This window comes from Mobula hypostoma, chromosome 27 (genome assembly GCF_963921235.1).
Source record: "Mobula hypostoma chromosome 27, sMobHyp1.1, whole genome shotgun sequence".
In the NCBI taxonomy this organism is placed as follows: domain Eukaryota; kingdom Metazoa; phylum Chordata; class Chondrichthyes; order Myliobatiformes; family Myliobatidae; genus Mobula; species Mobula hypostoma.
Window position 1 is genome coordinate 36,367,793 of NC_086123.1, and position 18,977 is coordinate 36,386,769.

The 18,977-nt window shown below is 43.8% G+C and overlaps 1 protein-coding gene across 1 annotated transcript in view; it reads left to right on the forward strand.

Moving 5' to 3' along the window:
- The window catches only part of myo1ha (myosin IHa), a 126,419-nt gene that overhangs the window by 15,883 nt on the left and 91,559 nt on the right, over positions 1–18,977 (forward strand). Inside the window, exons 2-5 of the mRNA XM_063034486.1 lie at positions 3,703–3,861; positions 7,049–7,164; positions 11,641–11,839; positions 17,037–17,117. Coding sequence (XP_062890556.1) covers positions 3,736–3,861; positions 7,049–7,164; positions 11,641–11,839; positions 17,037–17,117 — 522 coding nt within the window. The 5' untranslated portion in view covers positions 3,703–3,735. The remainder of the gene's footprint in view (positions 1–3,702; positions 3,862–7,048; positions 7,165–11,640; positions 11,840–17,036; positions 17,118–18,977) is intronic.

The following is an 18,977-nucleotide window of genomic DNA, read 5'->3' on the forward strand; positions in this document are numbered from 1 at the left end:
GTTAGGAAAAGGGGAAGCACAACGAGATCTAGGTGTTCTTGTACATCAGTCACTGAAAGCAAGCATGCAAGTACAGCAGGCAGTGAAGAAAGCTAATGGCATGCTGGCCTTCATAACAAGGGGTATTGAGTATAAGAGCAAAGAGGTCCTTCTGCAGCTGTACAGGGCCTGGTGAGACCACACCTGGAGTACTGTGTGCAGTTTTGGTCTCCAAATTTGAGGAAGGACATTCTTGCCATTGAGGGAGTGCAGCGTAGGTTCACAGGGTTAATTCCCGGGATGGTGGGACTGTCATATGTCGAAAGGTTGGAGCGACTGGGCTTGTATACTCTGGAATTTAGAAGGCTGAGAGGGGATTTTATTGAAACATATAAGATTATTAAGTGATTGGACACGCTGCAGGCAGGAAGCATGTTCCTGCTGATGGGTGAGTCCAGAACCAGAGGCCACAGTTTAAGAATTAGGGGTAGGTCATTTAGAACGGAGTTGAGGAAAAACTTTTTCACCCAGAGAGTGGTGGATATATGGAATGCTCTGCCCCAGAAGGCTGTGGAGGCCAAGTCTCTGGATGCTTTCAAAAAAGAGATGGATAGAGCTCTTAAAGATAGTGGAATCAAAGGTTATGGGGATAAGGCAGGAACTGGATACTGATTGTGGATGATCAGCCATGATCACGGTGAATGGCGGTGCTGGCTCTAAGGGCCGAATAACCTACTCTTGCACCTATTGTCTATTGTCTATTGCCATCTATAAATTTGCTGATGACACAACTATTGTTGGCAGAATTTCAGATAGTGCGAGGTAGATCAGCTGGTGGAGTGGTGTTGAAACAACAACCTTGTACTCAGCATCAGTAAGACCAAGGAATTGATTGTGGACTTCAGGAAAGGGAAGTGAAGGGAACACACACCAGTCTTTATTGAGGGATCAGAGTGGAAAGAGTGAGTATTTTCAAGTTCTTGGGTGTCATCATCTTTGTGGATCTATCCTGGGCCTGCAGTTACAAAGAAGGCACACCAGTGGCTATATTCGCTAAGAGTTTGAGGAGAGCTGAAATGTCACCGAAGACGCTCATAAGTTTCTACAGATGCTCCATGGAGAGCATTTTAACTGTTTGAATCACTGTCTGGTATGTGGGGGGAGGGCTTCTGCTCAGGATCGAAGTACGCTGCAAAAAGTTGTAAACTCAACCAGCTCCAGCACGGTAACGAGCCTCTCCAGCATCCAGGACATCTTCAAGGAGTGGTGCCTCAAAAAGGCAGCATCCATCATGAAGGACCCCCATCACCCAGGACATGCCCTCTCCTCATTGCAACTATCAGGAAGAAGGTACAGGAGCCTGAAGGTACACACTCACCGTTCCAGGAACAGCCTCTTCCCTGCAGTGAGATTTCAGAATGGAGACTAAGCCCATGACCTTTTTCCATCTCTCTTTGCGCTACATAGTTAATATAATTTATTTTTCTATATACCTGTTGTAGAGTCATACAGCACAGAAACAGGCCCTTCAACCAACTCGTCCATGCCAACCATATCAGCTAGTCGGATTAACCTATGTTTGGTTCGTATCCTCTAAAATGTACCCATCCATGTACATGTCCAACTACCTTTTAAATGTTGTTAATTTACCTATTACAGCCATTTCCTGTGGCTGCTCATTCCATAAACTGCCATCCTCTGGGTGAAAATGTTGCCTCTCAGATCCCTTTTAAATATCCCCCCCCCCCATCTTAAAACCATGCTCTCCATTTCTTGATACTCCAATCCTGGGAGGAAAAGACAGTGCATATTGACCAGCTATGCTTCTCCTAATTTGGCACATGTCTTTAAGATCATCCCTCATTCTCAATACTCCAGCAAAAAGAGTCCCAACGTGCTCAACCCATCTCCATAAGTCAGTCCCTTGACTCGAGCTTACATTGTCATAAATCTCCTCTGCACTCATTTCTGTTTAACAAAGCAACAAATTTCACGATATATGCCAGCGATATTAAACAAGAACCTAATTCTAAAAATAGTCTTTGGGGAAAGAAGATTTTTCCAAAGAACTGCCTTTAGTAGAGATGCTGCTACTTGAATTGTGAACTCTGTCCAATACACCACGGACACGTCCCTCCCCTCCATCGGTAGTACCTACATGAGGAGTGGACTCTGTCCAATACACAAAGACATGTCCCTCCCCTCCATCATAGTATCTACATAAGGAGTGGACTCTGTCCAATACACCAGGGACACGTCCCTCCCCTCCATCAGTAGTATCTACATGAGGAGTGGACTCTGTCCAATACACAAAGACACGTCCCTCCCCTCCATCAGTAGTATCTACATGAGGAGTGGACTCTGTCCAATACACAAAGACACGTCCCTCCCCTCCATCGTAGTATCTACATAAGGAGTGGACTCTGTCCAATACACCACGGACACGTCCCTCCCCTCCATCGTAGTATCTACATGAGGAGTGGACTCTGTCCAATACACAAACACATCCCTCCCCTCCATCGGTAGTACCTACATGAGGTGCTGCCTGAAAAAAAGGAGGGTGTATCACCAAACATCCAGGTCATACCATATTCTTACAGTTAACACTGGCCAGGAGTTACAGAAGCCTGAAGTCCCACACCACCAAGTTCTAGAACCGTTAAATCTCTTCAACAATTCTGTTCTTAACCAAACTGCACAATCCTAATCACCACCTCAGTACAGCAATTTTATGACTACTTTGATCACTTTACCCTACAATGGACCTTTTTTGTTCCAATTGTGTTTTTTCTTGTATAATTTCTGTTTTTTAAACTTTTGAATAATGTGTATCTGATGCCTATAACACTGCTGCAATAAACTATTCATCGTGTGTGTCCATGCATCTACTTGCTTAGATGACAATAGACTTGGGCTGACTTGAGATAATCTAGTTTTTAACAATATGTGCACGTTCATGGCACATAACTGCTGAAGAACTTGTGGATCAGAATGAAGTTGAAGGATACTTTAGACCAGGGTTTCCTAACCTGGGGTCCACGGACCCATCAGTTATTGGTAGGGGTCCATGGCATAAGAAAAGGTTGAGAACCCCTGCTTTAGACCAACATTGATGTCGATTCTGCGGCCACCTTATATTGTAGCTTCTGTACCCACTAAAGTGGCCACTGAGTGTGTGTTCGTGGATTTCTGCTGCTGCAACCATCCACCTCAAAGTTGGATGTGTTGTGCATTCGGAGATGCTTTTCTGCAAAGCACTGTTATATTGTGTGGTTATTTGAGTTACTGTCACCTGCCTGTCACCTCCTCTGACCTCTCTCATTAACAAGGTGGTTTTTCCCCACAGAACTGCCATTTACTGGATGTTTATTTGTTTCTCACGCTATTTTCTGTAAACTCTAGAAACTCTTTTGTATGAAAATCCTAGGAGATCAGCAGTTTCTGAGATACTCAAACCACCCCATCTGGCACAAACAATCATTCCATCGTCAAAGTCACTTAGGTGGCATTTCTTCCCCATTTTGACGTTTACTCTAAACAGAAAGTGAACCTCTGACCATTTCGGCGTGCTTCTATGCATTGAGTTGCTGCCACATGATTGGCTGATGGATATTTACATTAATGAGGATGTGCACAGCTGTACCTAATAAAGTGGCCACGGAGTGTATATGTGTTATCAACGTTTCTTTGTCTCTGACATGCTCCTCTCTCTTTCTCTTCCAGAAGAAGCAGGCAGAAAGCAGATTCCGAGTGAACATGGAAGGAGCTCTGACAGCGCGAGACAGAGTGGGAGTGCAAGATTTTGTGCTGCTCGATCCTTACACCAGCGAGATTGCCTTTCTGGATAACCTTCGTAAACGCTTCCGGGAGGACCTCATCTATGTAACTGCCGTCCTTTACCCTCTTTCCCTATAAAGAAAAGTAGCCCAGTAGAGCTTATCACTTAGTTTAAGTGGATCTTTTTCTTAGTTAATATGCTCTCTGAGCTCACTGTAGCTATAAGAAGAGAGCCGAACCCAGCGTAGAAAAGGCCCAGCTACTCTAAACAGGGATGTTGTCTGACTGGCTCCCAGCAGAGGTCACCTGTGCCCCTACTTTAATGCAGGGGTTTCCTACCTTTTCTATGCCGTGGACCAATGCCATTAAGCAAGGGGCCTGTAGACCCCAGGTTGGGAACTCCTGCTTTAATGCAATAAAGGACTTCGCAGAGAATGCTGTCCGACAAAATTGTCCCTGAATCAAAGGAGAAGACATCTGATATGATTGGATGTTTAGCTGATTTTCTTTAAAAAGCAAGATGGAAATGGGTGTCATGGTAGCACAGCCATTCGTGTAAATCTATTGTGGCACCAGCAACTCAAGTTCAATTCCCGCTGCTGTCTGTACGGAGTTTGTACGTTTTCCCTGTGACTGCATGGGTTTACTCCAGATGCTCCAGTTTCCTCCCACAGTGCAAAGACTAGGTTGATTGGTTATATGGGTATAATTGGACAGTGTGGTCTCCTTGGGCTGGAAGGATCTGCTACCATGCTGTATGTCTAAATAAATAAATAGAAGTGGGACAGGGATAGGGGAGGGCTTGTGTGGAGGGTGGGATTAAACTTGCCACTCTTCCAGCTACAGACATTGAGAATAAAGGGAGCTGAAGATGCCGTGACTGATGCCTTGTCTATTCCTGACACAGGAAAACACCAGTAGATAAATGGGCTTTAATAACTCTAACTAGTGTAAGGCAGGAAGCAGTTCCTAATTTCCTTTCGGTCAAAGCAGGAAATTACAGCTACTGGAAATAATGTTTTTCTGCTTAAAACGAGAGTTTATTTGGAACATTGTCCCATTTATTCAAAGGAACGTTCTTGCTGGTGATCGAAGGAATGGGGTGAAAGTGCTTGTTGACTGTTCTCCACTCCTGAAGTGGGCGTGGGCTGAGCTAAGTCGGACTACCTCACATTCCCAGATACGGGCTGAGTGAATCTGCAATTGTAAAACCTCCCCTTCCCTTACACATATGCTCACGTGAAACCTGCAATTGTATTTGACGGAAATTTTTAACTTGATTTGTTTTAATGTTTGGGTGGTGGGGTAGAGACACATCTCTCTCTATACCCAAGCACATGCAAGGCGCTCCTTCCCTCCTGCATGTCAGCCTTGGGCAAGGCGTACGACCCCCAATCAGGGTCAGGTGAAGCCATGGGAGCAGGTGGTGGATGGTCATATGAGCAGCTGGTTCGTATCACCAGTCCTGGTTATGCGACCACTGACACCAGGCAGAGAATCTCTGAGGAGTATTGATAATGGCTGGGGTCACCCGTCTTGTAAAGACACTGCCCAGAAGCAGGCAAACCGCTTCTGTAGAAACATTTGCCAAGAACAGTCAAGGTCAAAGAGCATGATCGCCCTTGTCTTATGACACATCACATAATGATGATGATGTTTGATAAACTATCTCTAACATTACTCGAGATGGGTTTGGTTATAGTTCACTTTAACATGGCACAGAACAGGGACTAAGCTTGCAATAATCTGGTCCAGTGTCTCAGCATCAGGACTCTATCAATGATGCTGGGAAAGAAAGATCTTTAAGATCTAATCTGAGGAGCGTTTGATGCTCCTGAGCCTGAACTCATTGGGGTTCAGAAGGATGAAGGGAGATTTCATTGAAACCGATTGCATTCTGAAAGGCCTGGATAGTGAGGATGTGGTGAGGATGTGTCCTAAGATAGGAGATTCTAGGATATGAGGATACAGTCTCAGAATAAAGGGACATCCCTTTAGATCTGGGATGAGCAGGAATTTCTTTAGTCAGAAGATGATGAATCCCTGGAATCTATTACCAAGGACAGCTGTGAATGGCAGAACAGATTTGGTTGGCTGAAAGGCCTAAATCTGCTCCTTTGTCTAATACTCTCATGGTCTGTGGGCTTTGGGGGAGCTGAAGATAATTCCTTTGGCCTTTTGGAAACAGGGCCTGTCGACTCTAGAGCTTTTGGCCACTGTTCAGTTCTCACCAGCAGGCCAAACGTCAGGAACATCTGCATCTCGGGCAGAGGATCCCCAATCAAAACCTGAGACAGGTTCAGAATCAGAATCATCACTGACATAAGTGGTTTGCAGCAGCAGTACATAAAAATTACCATAAGTTACCATAAGATATATGTATATATAAATAATTCAAAAAGAGATGAAAAAGTGAGGTGGTGTTCATGGGTCTATGGTCTGTTCAGAAATTTGATGGCAGAGGGGGACAATCTGTGCCTAAAGTGTTGTCTGTGTGTCTTCAACTCCTGCATCTCTTTCCTGATGATAACAGTAGAAGAATCTGGTGTTATCTTATTCAGAGATGCAGCACAGAGCAGGACCACCTGTCCCAACGACCCCCACCACCCAGCAACCCACCGATTTATCCCTAACCTAATCACAGGATGCTTTACAACGGCCAATGAACCTACTAACTGGTGTGTCGCTGGATTCTGGAAGGAAACCAGGGACCTAGAGGAAATCCACACAATCACGGAGAGATTTTATAAACTCCTCACGGGCAACACTGTAATTGAACTCCGAACTCCAATGCCAGTTTTAATAGCATCGCGCTATCCACTATGTTACTTTTTAGGTGCTGGTGTAATGCACAGGATCCAGGCAAGCATCCTGGAACCTTGAATCGGACAATTTGCCCAGGGAATTAGGACAATGTCTGGATTGGTACTTCTGAGTAAACCCAGAAGCCCTGACAGTTCGGTCAATATGTCATAGAGATGACCCTACATGGTCGGAGGGTCCAGTAGGCATTGTCGTCACAACCCAAGAAAATTCAGCACTGTAGAGTCTACCTTGAACCAGGTCTGTGTATATTGTCAGGTACAGATTATAGGACCAGTGCCCGACCTTTGATGCCCAAGCATATTGATAACTGGTATTTATGAAGCAGTTTAAACCCAAAGAAATACCTAAGCATTTTATCACTTAATCAAACCTTTGAAAAGTACTGAAATGTGAACGTATCCGTAACTATTTGTTTAAAACATTTCATCCTGACTTTCCTTAACATGGAACCTCTTTTAATCCTCAGACATATATCGGCACTCTGCTGGTGTCCGTGAATCCGTACAAGGAGCTGGATATATACAGCCCCAAAAAGAAGGAGCTGTACCAAGGAGTGAATTTCTTTGAACTCCCACCTCATATGTAAGTTGTAGGATCATAAATGATTTTCTTTTTCCTTCTCCTCGGCCTTCCTGACAGAATTTCTGCAGGAGAGGGCCACTTTTAATCACCACCTTCATTTTCCCCCAGATGTTTCACAACAATTTACAGTGTTATTCAGAGTGTTAGGGGTGGGAATGTTTTCATTGGTCGGGGCTTTGGGGATTAGTGATGGAGACACACAGAGTAATCAGCAGCAACTGAAGAGTTCTATAAACTAGATTTTATAATGCTGCCTAAAGGATTTAATTGTAATTTTCAGATTGGATAAACTGAGGGATTAAACTCACAGGGCTAAGGAGAAGGATAATGGACTGAGGAGTCACTTACTGAAGAGTCACTACAAAAACCTCCTCTCTCCTGATCATCACCTTCCTTATCCTGATTGAGGATCTCGGCCTGAAACGTCGTCTGTTTGTTCCCCTCCATAGATGTTGCCTGACTTGAGTCAATGAGACCATAAGACATAGATTAGAAGCAGAATTAGGCCATTCAGCCCATTGAGTCTGCTCTGCCATTCCATCATAGCTGATTTATTATCCCTCTCAACCCCCTTCTCCCCATAACTTTTGATGCCCTGACTAATCAAGAAGCTATCAACCTCAGCTCTAAATATACCCCAGGACTTGGCCTCCACATTTTCCTCCAGTTACTCCAGCATCCTGTAATATCTGATTCAATGATTCTGCAGTTTGAGTTGCTCAGGTCTGTCTATTGCTCCCAATCCAATCCCGTTGTTTCATAGAACATAGAATAGTACAGCACAGTACAGGCCCTTCAGCCCACAATATTGTGCTGACCCTCAAACCCTGCCTCCCATATAAGGCCCCACCTTAGATTCCTCCATATACCTGTCTAGTAGTCTCTTAATCTTCACTAGTGTATCTGCCTCCACCGCTGACTCAGGCAGTGCATTCCACGCACCAACCACTCTCTGAGTAAAAAACCTTCCTCTAATATCCCCCTTGAACTTCCCACCCCTTACCTTAAAGCCATGTCCTCTTGTATTGAGCAGTGGTGCCCTGGGGAAGAGGCGCTGGCTATCCACTCTATCTATTCCTCTTATTATCTTGCACACCTCTATCATGTCTCCTCTCATCCTCCTTCTCTCCAAAGAGTAAAGCCCTAGCTCCCTTAATCTCTGATCATAATGCATATTTTCTAAACCAGGCAGCATCCTGGTAAATCTCCTCTGTACCCTTTTCAATGCTTCCACATCCTTCCTATAGTGAGGTGACCAGAACTGGACACAATACTCCAAGTGTGGCCTAACCAGAGTTTTATAGAGCTGCATCATTACATCGCGACTCTTAAACTCTATCCCTCCACTTATGAAAGCTAACACCCCTAAGCTTTCTTAACTACCCTATCCACCTGTGAGGCAACTTTCAGGGATCTGTGGACATGTACCCTGAGATCCCTCTGCTCCTCCACACTACCAAGTATCCTGCCATTTACTTTGTACTCTGCCTTGGAGTTTGTCCTTCCAAAGTGCACCACCTCAAACTTCTCCGGTTTGAACTCCATCTGCCACTTCTCAGCCCACTTCTGCATCTTATCAATGTCTCTCTTCAATCTTTGACAATCCTCTACACTATCTACAACACCACCAAATTTTGTGTCATCTGCAAACTTGCCAACCCACCCTCCTACCCCCACATCCGGGTCGTTAATAAAAATCGCGAAAAGTAGAGGTCCCAGAACAGATCCTTGTGGGACACCACTAGTCACAATCCTCCAATCTGAATGTACTCCCTCCACCACCACCCTCTGCCTTCTGCAGGCAAGCCAATTCTGAATCCACCTGGCCAAACTTCCCTGGATCCCATGCCTTCTAACTTTCTGAATAAGCCTACCATGTGGAACTTTGTCAAATGCCTTACTAAAATCCATATAGATCACATCCACTGCACTACCCTCATCTATATGCCTGGTCACCTCCTCAAAGAACTCTATCAGGCTTGTTAGACACGATCTGCCCTTCACAAAGCCATGCTGACTGTCCCTGATCAGGCCATGATTCTCTAAATTCCTATAGAACCTATCTCTAAGAATCTTTTCCAACAGCTTTCCCACCACAGACGTAAGGCTCACTGGTCTATAATTACCCGGACTATCCCTACTACCTTTTTTGAACAAGGGAACAACATTCGCCTCCCTCCAATCCTTGGAGATTTCCACCATTACCTGATTGGTCAATTAATCCATTTCATTTTATGCCTACATTTCCCTGGCTTTGGACTTACTTAAATCCTGCTTACCTCAAATATCAATTGTGGACATTGGCTGGGCTTCTCTCTTCATTGGATTGTTGGGTCTCCCATGAGTTTTAAATCATTCTCTGATGCTTGCATTCATTAGAATTGGTTCAATGATAGACAGTAAAGGGTGGCAGTTGTAGGTCAATTCTCCAACTGGAGGTCTAGTGACTGGAGGGATGCCCCTGGGGTCAGTGTTGGCACCTCTGTTATTCATGATTTATATAAATGATCTGGATACAAATGTATATGGTATGATTAGCATGTAAGTTAGGGGATCTTAATGATAATGAGTGGGTGGCAGGGTGAAGATAGGTCCTTGCCAAAGGAGGTGTAAGGCATTCCTTCCCTCTGCTGGCCTGCAGGTCACCCTTGGGCAAGGTGTAGCACCTGCTTAGCTCCCCTCCCCCACCACCCCCAATCAGGATCACGTGAACCCATGGAGCAGGTGGTGGATGGTCATATGAGCAGCCGGTGCAGATCACAAGTCCTGGTTATGTGACCACTGACACCAGGCAGACAATCTGTGAAGAGTATTGATAATGGCTGGGGTTACCTGTCTTTTAAAGACACTGCCCAGAGGAAGGGAATGGCAAACCACCTCTGTTGGAAAATTTGCCAAGAACAATCATGGTCCATGGTTTTTTTTTTCCCAAAATATACTTTATTCAAAAATAAATATATATAATAAACCATTCAATAACTTTCCATCCTTTAAATACATTTCCATTATAGTCAGTACATATCCGTATTTATAGCCACCCACGTGGCACACCAGTAGTTCAGCTTACCATATCATTGTTGAGGGGTATACTCCCCGCCCACCGACCCCTCCCACTCCCACGGGTGGAGAAACCTATACCGTGGTCCTTCCCCACCGGGCCCTTGCGGTGGCTGCACCGAGTTTCAGTGCGTCCCTCAGCACGTACTCCTGCAGCCGAGAATGTGCCAGTCGGCAGCATTCTCCCACGGACATCTCCATGTGCTGGTAGATCATCAAGTTTCGGGCCGACCAAAGAGCGTCTTTCACCAAGTTGATGATCTGCAATCATGGTTGCTCACGTCAGTACAACATGGCACGTAATGACGATGACGATTGATAGTGAATCAGGTTACAATGAATTACAAAGAGACCTAGATCAGCTGTGGAGGTTGTCTGAGGAATGGCAAATGGATTTGAACTTGGATAAATGTGAGATGATGCATTTTAAAGAGTCAAACCGGGGAGTGATAGCGTGTAACCCATTACCCTCTCAATCCCTCCCCTCCATGTACCTATTCACATGCCTCTTCCCTGCCTCAACCACTTCCTGTGGCAGCTCATTCCAGGCACTCACTGTAAAGAAGTTGCCTCACAGTTCTCTTAAATCTCTCCCCTCTCCTCTTGTACCTGTTCCCTCTAGAACATAGGACATAGATGTTTACAACACAGTACTGGCCCTTCGGGCTACGACACTTTGCTGACCTTTCAACCTACACTAAGATCAATCTCTTATATTACATGCAATTTTTCTATCATCCATATGCCTATCCAAAAGTTTCCTAAAAGCTGAAAATCTATCTACCTCTACCACCACCCTGGACGGGGCATTTCATACACCCACCATTGTCTGTGGAAAGAACTTATTTCTGATAACCCCTCCTCTACTTTCCTCCAATCACGTTATAATTGTATTAGCCATTTCCACCCTGGAAAAAAAGTCTCTATCTGTCTACTCAATCTATACCTCTTTTCATCTTGTACACCTCTATCAAGTCACCTCTCACCCTCTTTCATTCCAGTGGGAAAGGCCCTACATCTAGTCCTCGATTCCCCAGCCCTGGGGAAAAGACTGTGATCATCTACCTTATCCATACCCCTCATGACTTTATAAACTTCTATGAGGTCATCCCTCAATCTCCTAGGCTTCAGAGAATAAAGATCCAATGTGGGCAATCTCTGTCTATAACTGAGGCCCTGTTGACCAGGCAACATCCGTTAAGTCTCTTCTACACTCTCTGCTTTCTCTAAATATCCATGGACATTTAAGGATTGTGCCACTTCAATGAAGATATATTTGTTATGGATCCTAGTGAGGATGGTCTGTGAAACAGGGAAGGGTTTGGCAGAGATCGTGTTCCCCTGCATTTTCCAGATGATGGAGTTCCTGGATTTGGTTGCTAAAATGACTTGTTACCAAATGTTGTCTATCCCCTTCAGCTACGCAGTCGCGGACAACGCATATCGGGTGATGTGCACAGAGTACAACAACCATTTCATCCTGATCTCTGGAGAGAGCGGAGCAGGGAAGACTGAGGCCTCGAAGAAAATCCTGGAGTTCTATGCCAAGACCTGCCAGACCACAGAACAGCTGCAGGTGGTGCGAGACCGTCTCCTGCTGTCAAACCCTGTGCTGGAGGTGAGTGCAGAATGGAGAACAATGACATATTAATGTTCAAAGTAAATGTATTTTCAAAGTACATTTATGTCACCATATACAACCCTGAGATTCATCTTCTTGTGGGCATACTCAATAACTCTATAGAAAAATCAATGAAAGACCACCCAACTTGGACATTCAACTGGAATGCAGAAGACAAAAAAATGTGCAAATATAAAAAGGAGAAATAATAATAATAAATAAATAAATAGATAAGCAATAAAGATCAAGAACATGAGATGAAGAGTCTTTGAAGGCGAGTCCATTGGTTGTGGGAACATTTCAACGATGGGACAAGAGAAGTTGAGTGAAGTTATCCACTTTGGTTCGAGAACCTGATAGTTGATGGATGCCTCTGTCTATAGTGTTGGCCTTGCTGGGACACTCGCAAGAATTGTGTTATATAGGGTGCACTGAAAAGCAGTGTTATTACATATGAGATGTTAACATTCCCATTTATGTAAACATATTTCAAAACTCTCTCTTTCATTCTGAGAAAAGGAGGTAAACTCCTATTCTCTTGGGCAATATTTATCCTTCATCCCCCACTGAAACAAAATATTGTCTTCTTTCTCATTGCTACTTATTAGAGTTTGCTCAGCCACATTTCCTTTGTCATATCTGGACCTACATATCCACTGATGTTTAATTAGAATTAAAAGGATTTGGGAGATTTTGAGCCATGAAGTACAATAAGTCTTTTTAAGCAGAATATTTCTTAATACTTTGTGTTCTAGAGCCTTAAACAAGCTTGTAGTACATTCTTTGAATTCCATGATTGCAAAGAGCCTTCAAGAACAACAATTCTTACGTTACAGCTGCTGAGTCAAAAATGTGATCTTTACTCACATCAATGAGTTACTCAGATATCTTTGTTCTTCCACTTCATTCATTTTTTTTTAACCTTTAGAGCTGTAGGCTGTGTTTCTGTTTTCCCAAAAATGTAAATCATGTTAAATTTATTCCTGTTGGAAATTAGAGATTTTTTTTTCCTTTGGCCCGCGCAGACACATTGGGCAGAAGGGTTCCCTCCTGTGCAATAGTCTTCTGTAATTCTGTATGTCTGTTACTTGTTGATCAGACCAGCCCTGAATTAGATCGTTTTTGTGCAGGAAAGTGAAGAACAAAAGCAGAAATTGGGCTTTTAGCCCTGGAATCTGGTCCGCTATTCAATACAATCAGAATCCGGTTTAATATTACTGGCATCTGTCATGAAATTTGTTGTTATGTGGTAGCAGTACATTGCAATATATAATAATAATAACTGTGAATTACTGTCAGTATATATAGAGAAAGAAGGGAAAAGAAGGAGAGGTGGTGTTCGTGATTTCAATGTCCATTCAGAAATCTGATGGCAGAGGGGAAGAAGCTGTTCCTGAATCGTTGAGTCTGTGCCTATTGGCTTCTGTACCTCCTCCCTGATGGTAGCAATGAGAAGAGGGCATGTCCTGGGTCGTGGGAGTCCTGAATGATGGATGCCACCTTTTTGAGGCGTCATTCCTTGAAGACGTCCTGGATGCTGGGCAAGGCTACTGTCCGTGATGGAGTGGACTAAGTTTACAACTCTCTGCAGCTTATTTCAATTTGTGTATGCCCCCCCCTCCCGCCATACCAGATGGTGATGCAGCCAGTTAGAATGCTCTCCATTCCTCTGTGGAAATATAGACATACTAAATCTCCTCAAACTCCTAATGAAATATAGCCTTCTTTGTAACGCCATCGATGTGTTGGGCCCAGGATTGATCCTCAGAGATGTTGACACCCATTTACCTCAAGAGTCTTTCTTTTATTAACAAGAGAAAATCTGCAGGTGCTGGAAATTCAATTAACACACACAAAATGCTGGAGGAACTCAGCAGGCAGGCAGCATCTATAGAAAAGAGTACAGTCGATGTTTCAGGCTGAGATCCTTCAGCAGGACTGGAGAGAAAAAAAAGATAAACGACAGGAATTCTGCAGATGCTGGAAATTCAAGCAACACACATCAAAATTGCTGGTGAACGCAGCAGGCCAGGCAGTACCTCTAGGCACAGTCGACATTTCAGGCCGAGACCCTTCGTCAGAAAAAAAAAATCATTTCTTTATTGATTGATTTATTTAGAGACATAAAATGGTACAGACCCTTCTGGTCCAATGAGCCCTCTCCACCCAATTACACCCGTGTGACTAATTTGGCCTGTCCCCTAAAGCCCTCACTAATTTTTATAGATGCACCATAGAAAGCATTCTTCTAGGGTGCATCACAACCTGGTATGGAAGTTGTCCTGTCCAAGACCAAAAGAAGCTGCAGAAGATCGTGAACACGGCGCAGTGCATCACACAAACCAATCTTCTGTCCTTGGACTCACTTTACACCACACGCTGTCAGAGCAGTGCTGCCAGGATAATCAAGGACACGACCCACACAGCCAACACACTTTTCATCCCTCTTCCCTCCGGGAGAAGGCTCAGGAGCTTGAAGACTCGTATGGCCAGATTTGGGAACAGCTTCTTTCCAACTGTGATAAGACTGCTGAACGGATCCTGACCCGGATCTGGGACGTACCCTCCAAATATCCAGACCTGCCTCTCGGTTTTTTTGCACTACCTTACTTTCCAGTTTTCTATTTTCTATTTATGATTTATAATTTAAAATTTTAATATTTACTAATTTTTAATATTTAATATTTGTAATCCAGGGAGCGGAAAGTGCAGAATCAAATATTGCTGTGATGATTGTACGCTCTAGTATGAATTGTTTGGCGACAATGAAGTATAAAGTATAAAAAATTAACCTAATCACAAACGAGAGAACATCTGCAGATGCTGGAAATCCCAGCAACACACACAAAATGCTGGAGGAACTAGCAGGCCAGGCAGCATCAATGGGAAAAGGTAGTCGACGTTCTGGGCCGAAACCTACTAGCTCTTACATGTTTGGAATGTACAAACTCCTTACAAACAGGGGCAAGATTGAACCCAGGTCGCTGGCACTGCAATGGTGTCACGCTGACGCTACATACCATGCTGCTCTCTCGTTACTGCATATCCCTCCATTCTCTTTGCCGGTTTATAGATATTCCCTATCGTGTCATTCAAGACAAATAAGGCAAGGTCATGGTTTTCATACACATGAATGTAAAGGGTATCCTGGAAGTTAGGATATTTCCTTTTCTTGATCTCTGGCATGAAGCATTTTCAGTTCAGATGGAGGGTTGGCAAATTTTATTATAATTACATGTACTGAGATACAGTGAAGACGTTGTTTCTCATGCCATTCATACAGACCATTACATCACGTCGGTACTTTGAGATATCACAAGGGGAAAACAGTAACAGAATGCAGAATACAGTGTCACAGTTACAGAGAAAGTGAAGTCCAGGCTGACAATAAGGAGCAAGAGCCACGACAGGATAGATTTTGAGGTCAAGAATTCAAAGGACCGTTCAGTAGACACTGTCCTTGAGCCTGATGGTAAATGACATGCTATCTTCTACCCAATAGAAGGGGCAGAAAGACAGTCTGGCCGATATACGTTGCTCCACATTCACAGGGAGTCCTGTAAACGCCAGCCGTCCTGAGTCCCAGGTCATCTTTGACTTACGTAAGCTGTGACTTAATTCCTTACGGGTTTGTGGATGGGAGTAATCTGGTATTTCTTCAGGATTGGAGCAGCGTATATCAGCCAGACGGGATACATGGTGGAAACCCACATCAAGGAGCACAGGAGGTGTATCCATTTGGGTTACCCGGAGAAATCGACGGTAGCAGAACATTCACAATGGCCATGGGATTGATGTCGACAGCACAAAACTACTGGGCAGCACCAATGTCTTTTGGGATCGCCTGGTGAAGGAAGCCATTGAAATAAAACCAGAGAAAAAGAATTTTAACAAAGACAACGGTCTTGCTCTAAGTATGAACTGGAATTCAATTGTAAACAAGGTGGGACAGTGGAAACATGACTAGATGAGGACTAACCAATCAGGAGAGAAGGATGAGGAGGGGGTATAAATACCACCAGACTAGACATGCCCATGCTTCATCTCTGATGAAAATGGCAGAGTTTGTTATTGAAACATCGGTTGAAATCAATACCTGTACCTGGCTGGAGGCCCGAGAAGAGTTTATTCATGGAGTCTATTATGTTCTCCATATCACTGGTGATGGCCATGATCAGCCTTTTGCACTGTAATTTTGCACAGTGAACATTAATCAGTCTACAGAACAAAATTTATTTAGACATTTTACAGATATTTTCTTGACTCTTCAGAAGATAAGTGTCTGTTTCCTCAAAGGTAATGGATTGCAAATTGAGAGGGATCTCTTCCCAGCTGAGAGCTGTCCTTATAATTTAAAGCAGCCTTCTTAATGCCTCATGATCCTGTCACCCAGAAACTAACTTATCTCTGCCATAACAATTCTGTCAACAAACCATCAGGAATTAGACCTGGCCTGCTCCTAACTCCAGTAGCCTTTGTTATTGAGCACAGCCAGTCCACCTGAGCCTGTACCGCTACATCATTAAAAGGGAAGCTCGAAAGGAGCATTGTCTTTGAGAAAGTAAACAAGCTGCATTCCACATCCCACCTTCCAACGTAAACTCAGTGGCCACTTTATTAGGTACACCTGTACACCTTCGTTAATGCTAACATCTAATCAGCCAATCATGTGGCAGCAACCCAATGCATTGAAGCATGCAGACATGGTCAAGAGGTTCAGTTGTTTTTCAGACCAAACATCAGAATGGGGAAGAAATGTGATCTGAGTGACTGACTATGGAATGATTGTTGGTGCCAGACAGGGTGGTTTGAGTATCTCAGAAACTGATGATCTCCCGGAATTTTCACACACAACAGTCTCTAGAATTTTCAGAGAATGGTGTGATAAACAAAAAAACATCCAGTGAGTGTCAGTTCTGTGGGTGAAAATACCTTGTTAATGAGAGAGGTCAGAGGAGAATAGTCAGACTGGTTCAAGCTGACAGGAAGGTGACAGTAACTCAAATAACCACGTGTTACAACAGTGGTGTGCAGAAGGGCATCTCTGAATGCACAACACATCGAACCTTGAAGTGGATGGGCTACAGCAGCAGAAGACCAGAAACATGCACACAGTGGCCACTTCAGTAGGTACAGGAGCGTATGTGTTTATTCAATAACACTTATTGTATAAATTCTCCATATATTATTTCAGGCTTTTGGAAATGCCAAGACACTCAAGAATGATAATTCCAGCCGGTTTGGGAAATACATGGACATCCAGTTCAGCTATACGGTACAAGCTTGATATTTTTCAACCTTCTATCTCAAAGGCTATGGTTGGTAGTAACTAGTGATGAGAAGAATTAAACAAAAGATGGGGGTGGAAATCAGTAATTGGTTAATGTTAATTTAGTACCCTGGTGTCCCAGAAGGAAAGCCAATGGGTTCCATGGTTTGGTATGCCATTACCCACCCCCCGCCCCCACAAGCATTCACTGTATGCACCAGTGAGCAGAGTCTGTAGTGTGTACCATCAACAAAATGCAGTATACCCACCCACCATAGCTCCCTCTGAGAGCACGTTCTGAATCTGAGACCACAGCCGCTAAGAAGGACATAAGGGAGCTCCACCACCTACAATTATCCCTCCAAACCGAGCAGCAATGTGTCCAAAGTATCAAACTGCACAGCAATGTGTACAAAGTATCAAACTGTGCAGCAATGTGTCCAAAGTATCAAACTGCACAGCAATGTGTCCAAAGTATCAAACTGAGCAGCAATGTGTCCAAAGTATCAAACTGCACAGCAATGTGTCCAAAGTATCAAACTGCACAGCAGTGTGTCCAAAGTATCAAACTGCACAGCAATGTGTTTAATGTATCAAACTGAGCAGCAATGTGTCCAAAGTATCAAACTGAGCAGCAATGTGCCCAAAGTATCAAACCGGACAGCAATGTGTCCAAAGTGTCAAACTGGACAGCAATATGCCCAAAGTATCAAACTGGACAGCAATGTGCCCAAAGTATCAAACTGCACAGCAATGTGTCCAAAGTATCAAACTGCACAGCAATGTGTCCAAAGTATCAAACTGCACAGCAATATGCCCAAAGTATCAAACTGGACAGCAATGTGCCCAAAGTATCAAACTGGACAGCAATGTGCCCAAAGTATCAAACTGCACAGCAATGTGTCCAAAGTATCAAACTGCACAGCCCTGTGTCCAAAGTATCAAACTGCACAGCAATATGCCCAAAGTATCAAACTGCACAGCAATGTGCCCAAAGTATCAAACTGAGCAGCAATGTGTCCAAAGTATCAAACTGAGTAGCAATGTGTCCAAAGTATCAAACTGAGCAGCAATGTGTCCAAAGTATCAAACTGGACAGCAATATGCCCAAAGTATCAAACTGCACAGCAATATGCCCAAAGTATCAAACTGCACAGCAATGTGCCCAATGTATCAAACTGCACAGCAATGTGCCCAATGTATCAAACTGCACAGCAATGTGCCCAATGTATCAAACTGCACAGCAATGTGTCCAATGTATCAAACCGGACAGCAATGTGTCCAAAGTATCAAACTGCACAGCAGTGTGTCCAAAGTATCAAACTGCACAGCAGTGTGTCCAAAGTATCAAACTGCACAGCAATGTGCCCAATGTATCAAACTGCACAGCAATGTGTCCAAAGTATCAAACTGCACAGCAGTGTGTCCAATGTATCAAACTGAGCAGCAATGTGTCCAAAGTATCAAACTGCACAGCAATGTGTTTAATGTATCAAACTGAGCAGCAATGTGTCCAAAGTATCAAACTGAGCAGCAATGTGTCCAAAGTATCAAACCAGACAGCAATGTGTCCAAAGTATCAAACTGAGCAGCAATGTGCCCAAAGTATCAAACTGAGCAGCAATGTGTCCAAAGTATCAAACCAGACAGCAATGTGTCCAAAGTATCAAACTGAGCAGCAATGTGTCCAAAGTATCAAACTGAGCAGCAATGTGCCCAAAGTATCAAACTGAGCAGCAATGTGTCCAAAGTATCAAACTGCACAGCAATGTGTCGAAAGTATCAAACCAGACAGCAATGTGTCCAAAGTATCAAACTGAGCAGCAATGTGTCCAAAGTATCAAACTGAGCAGCAATGTGCCCAAA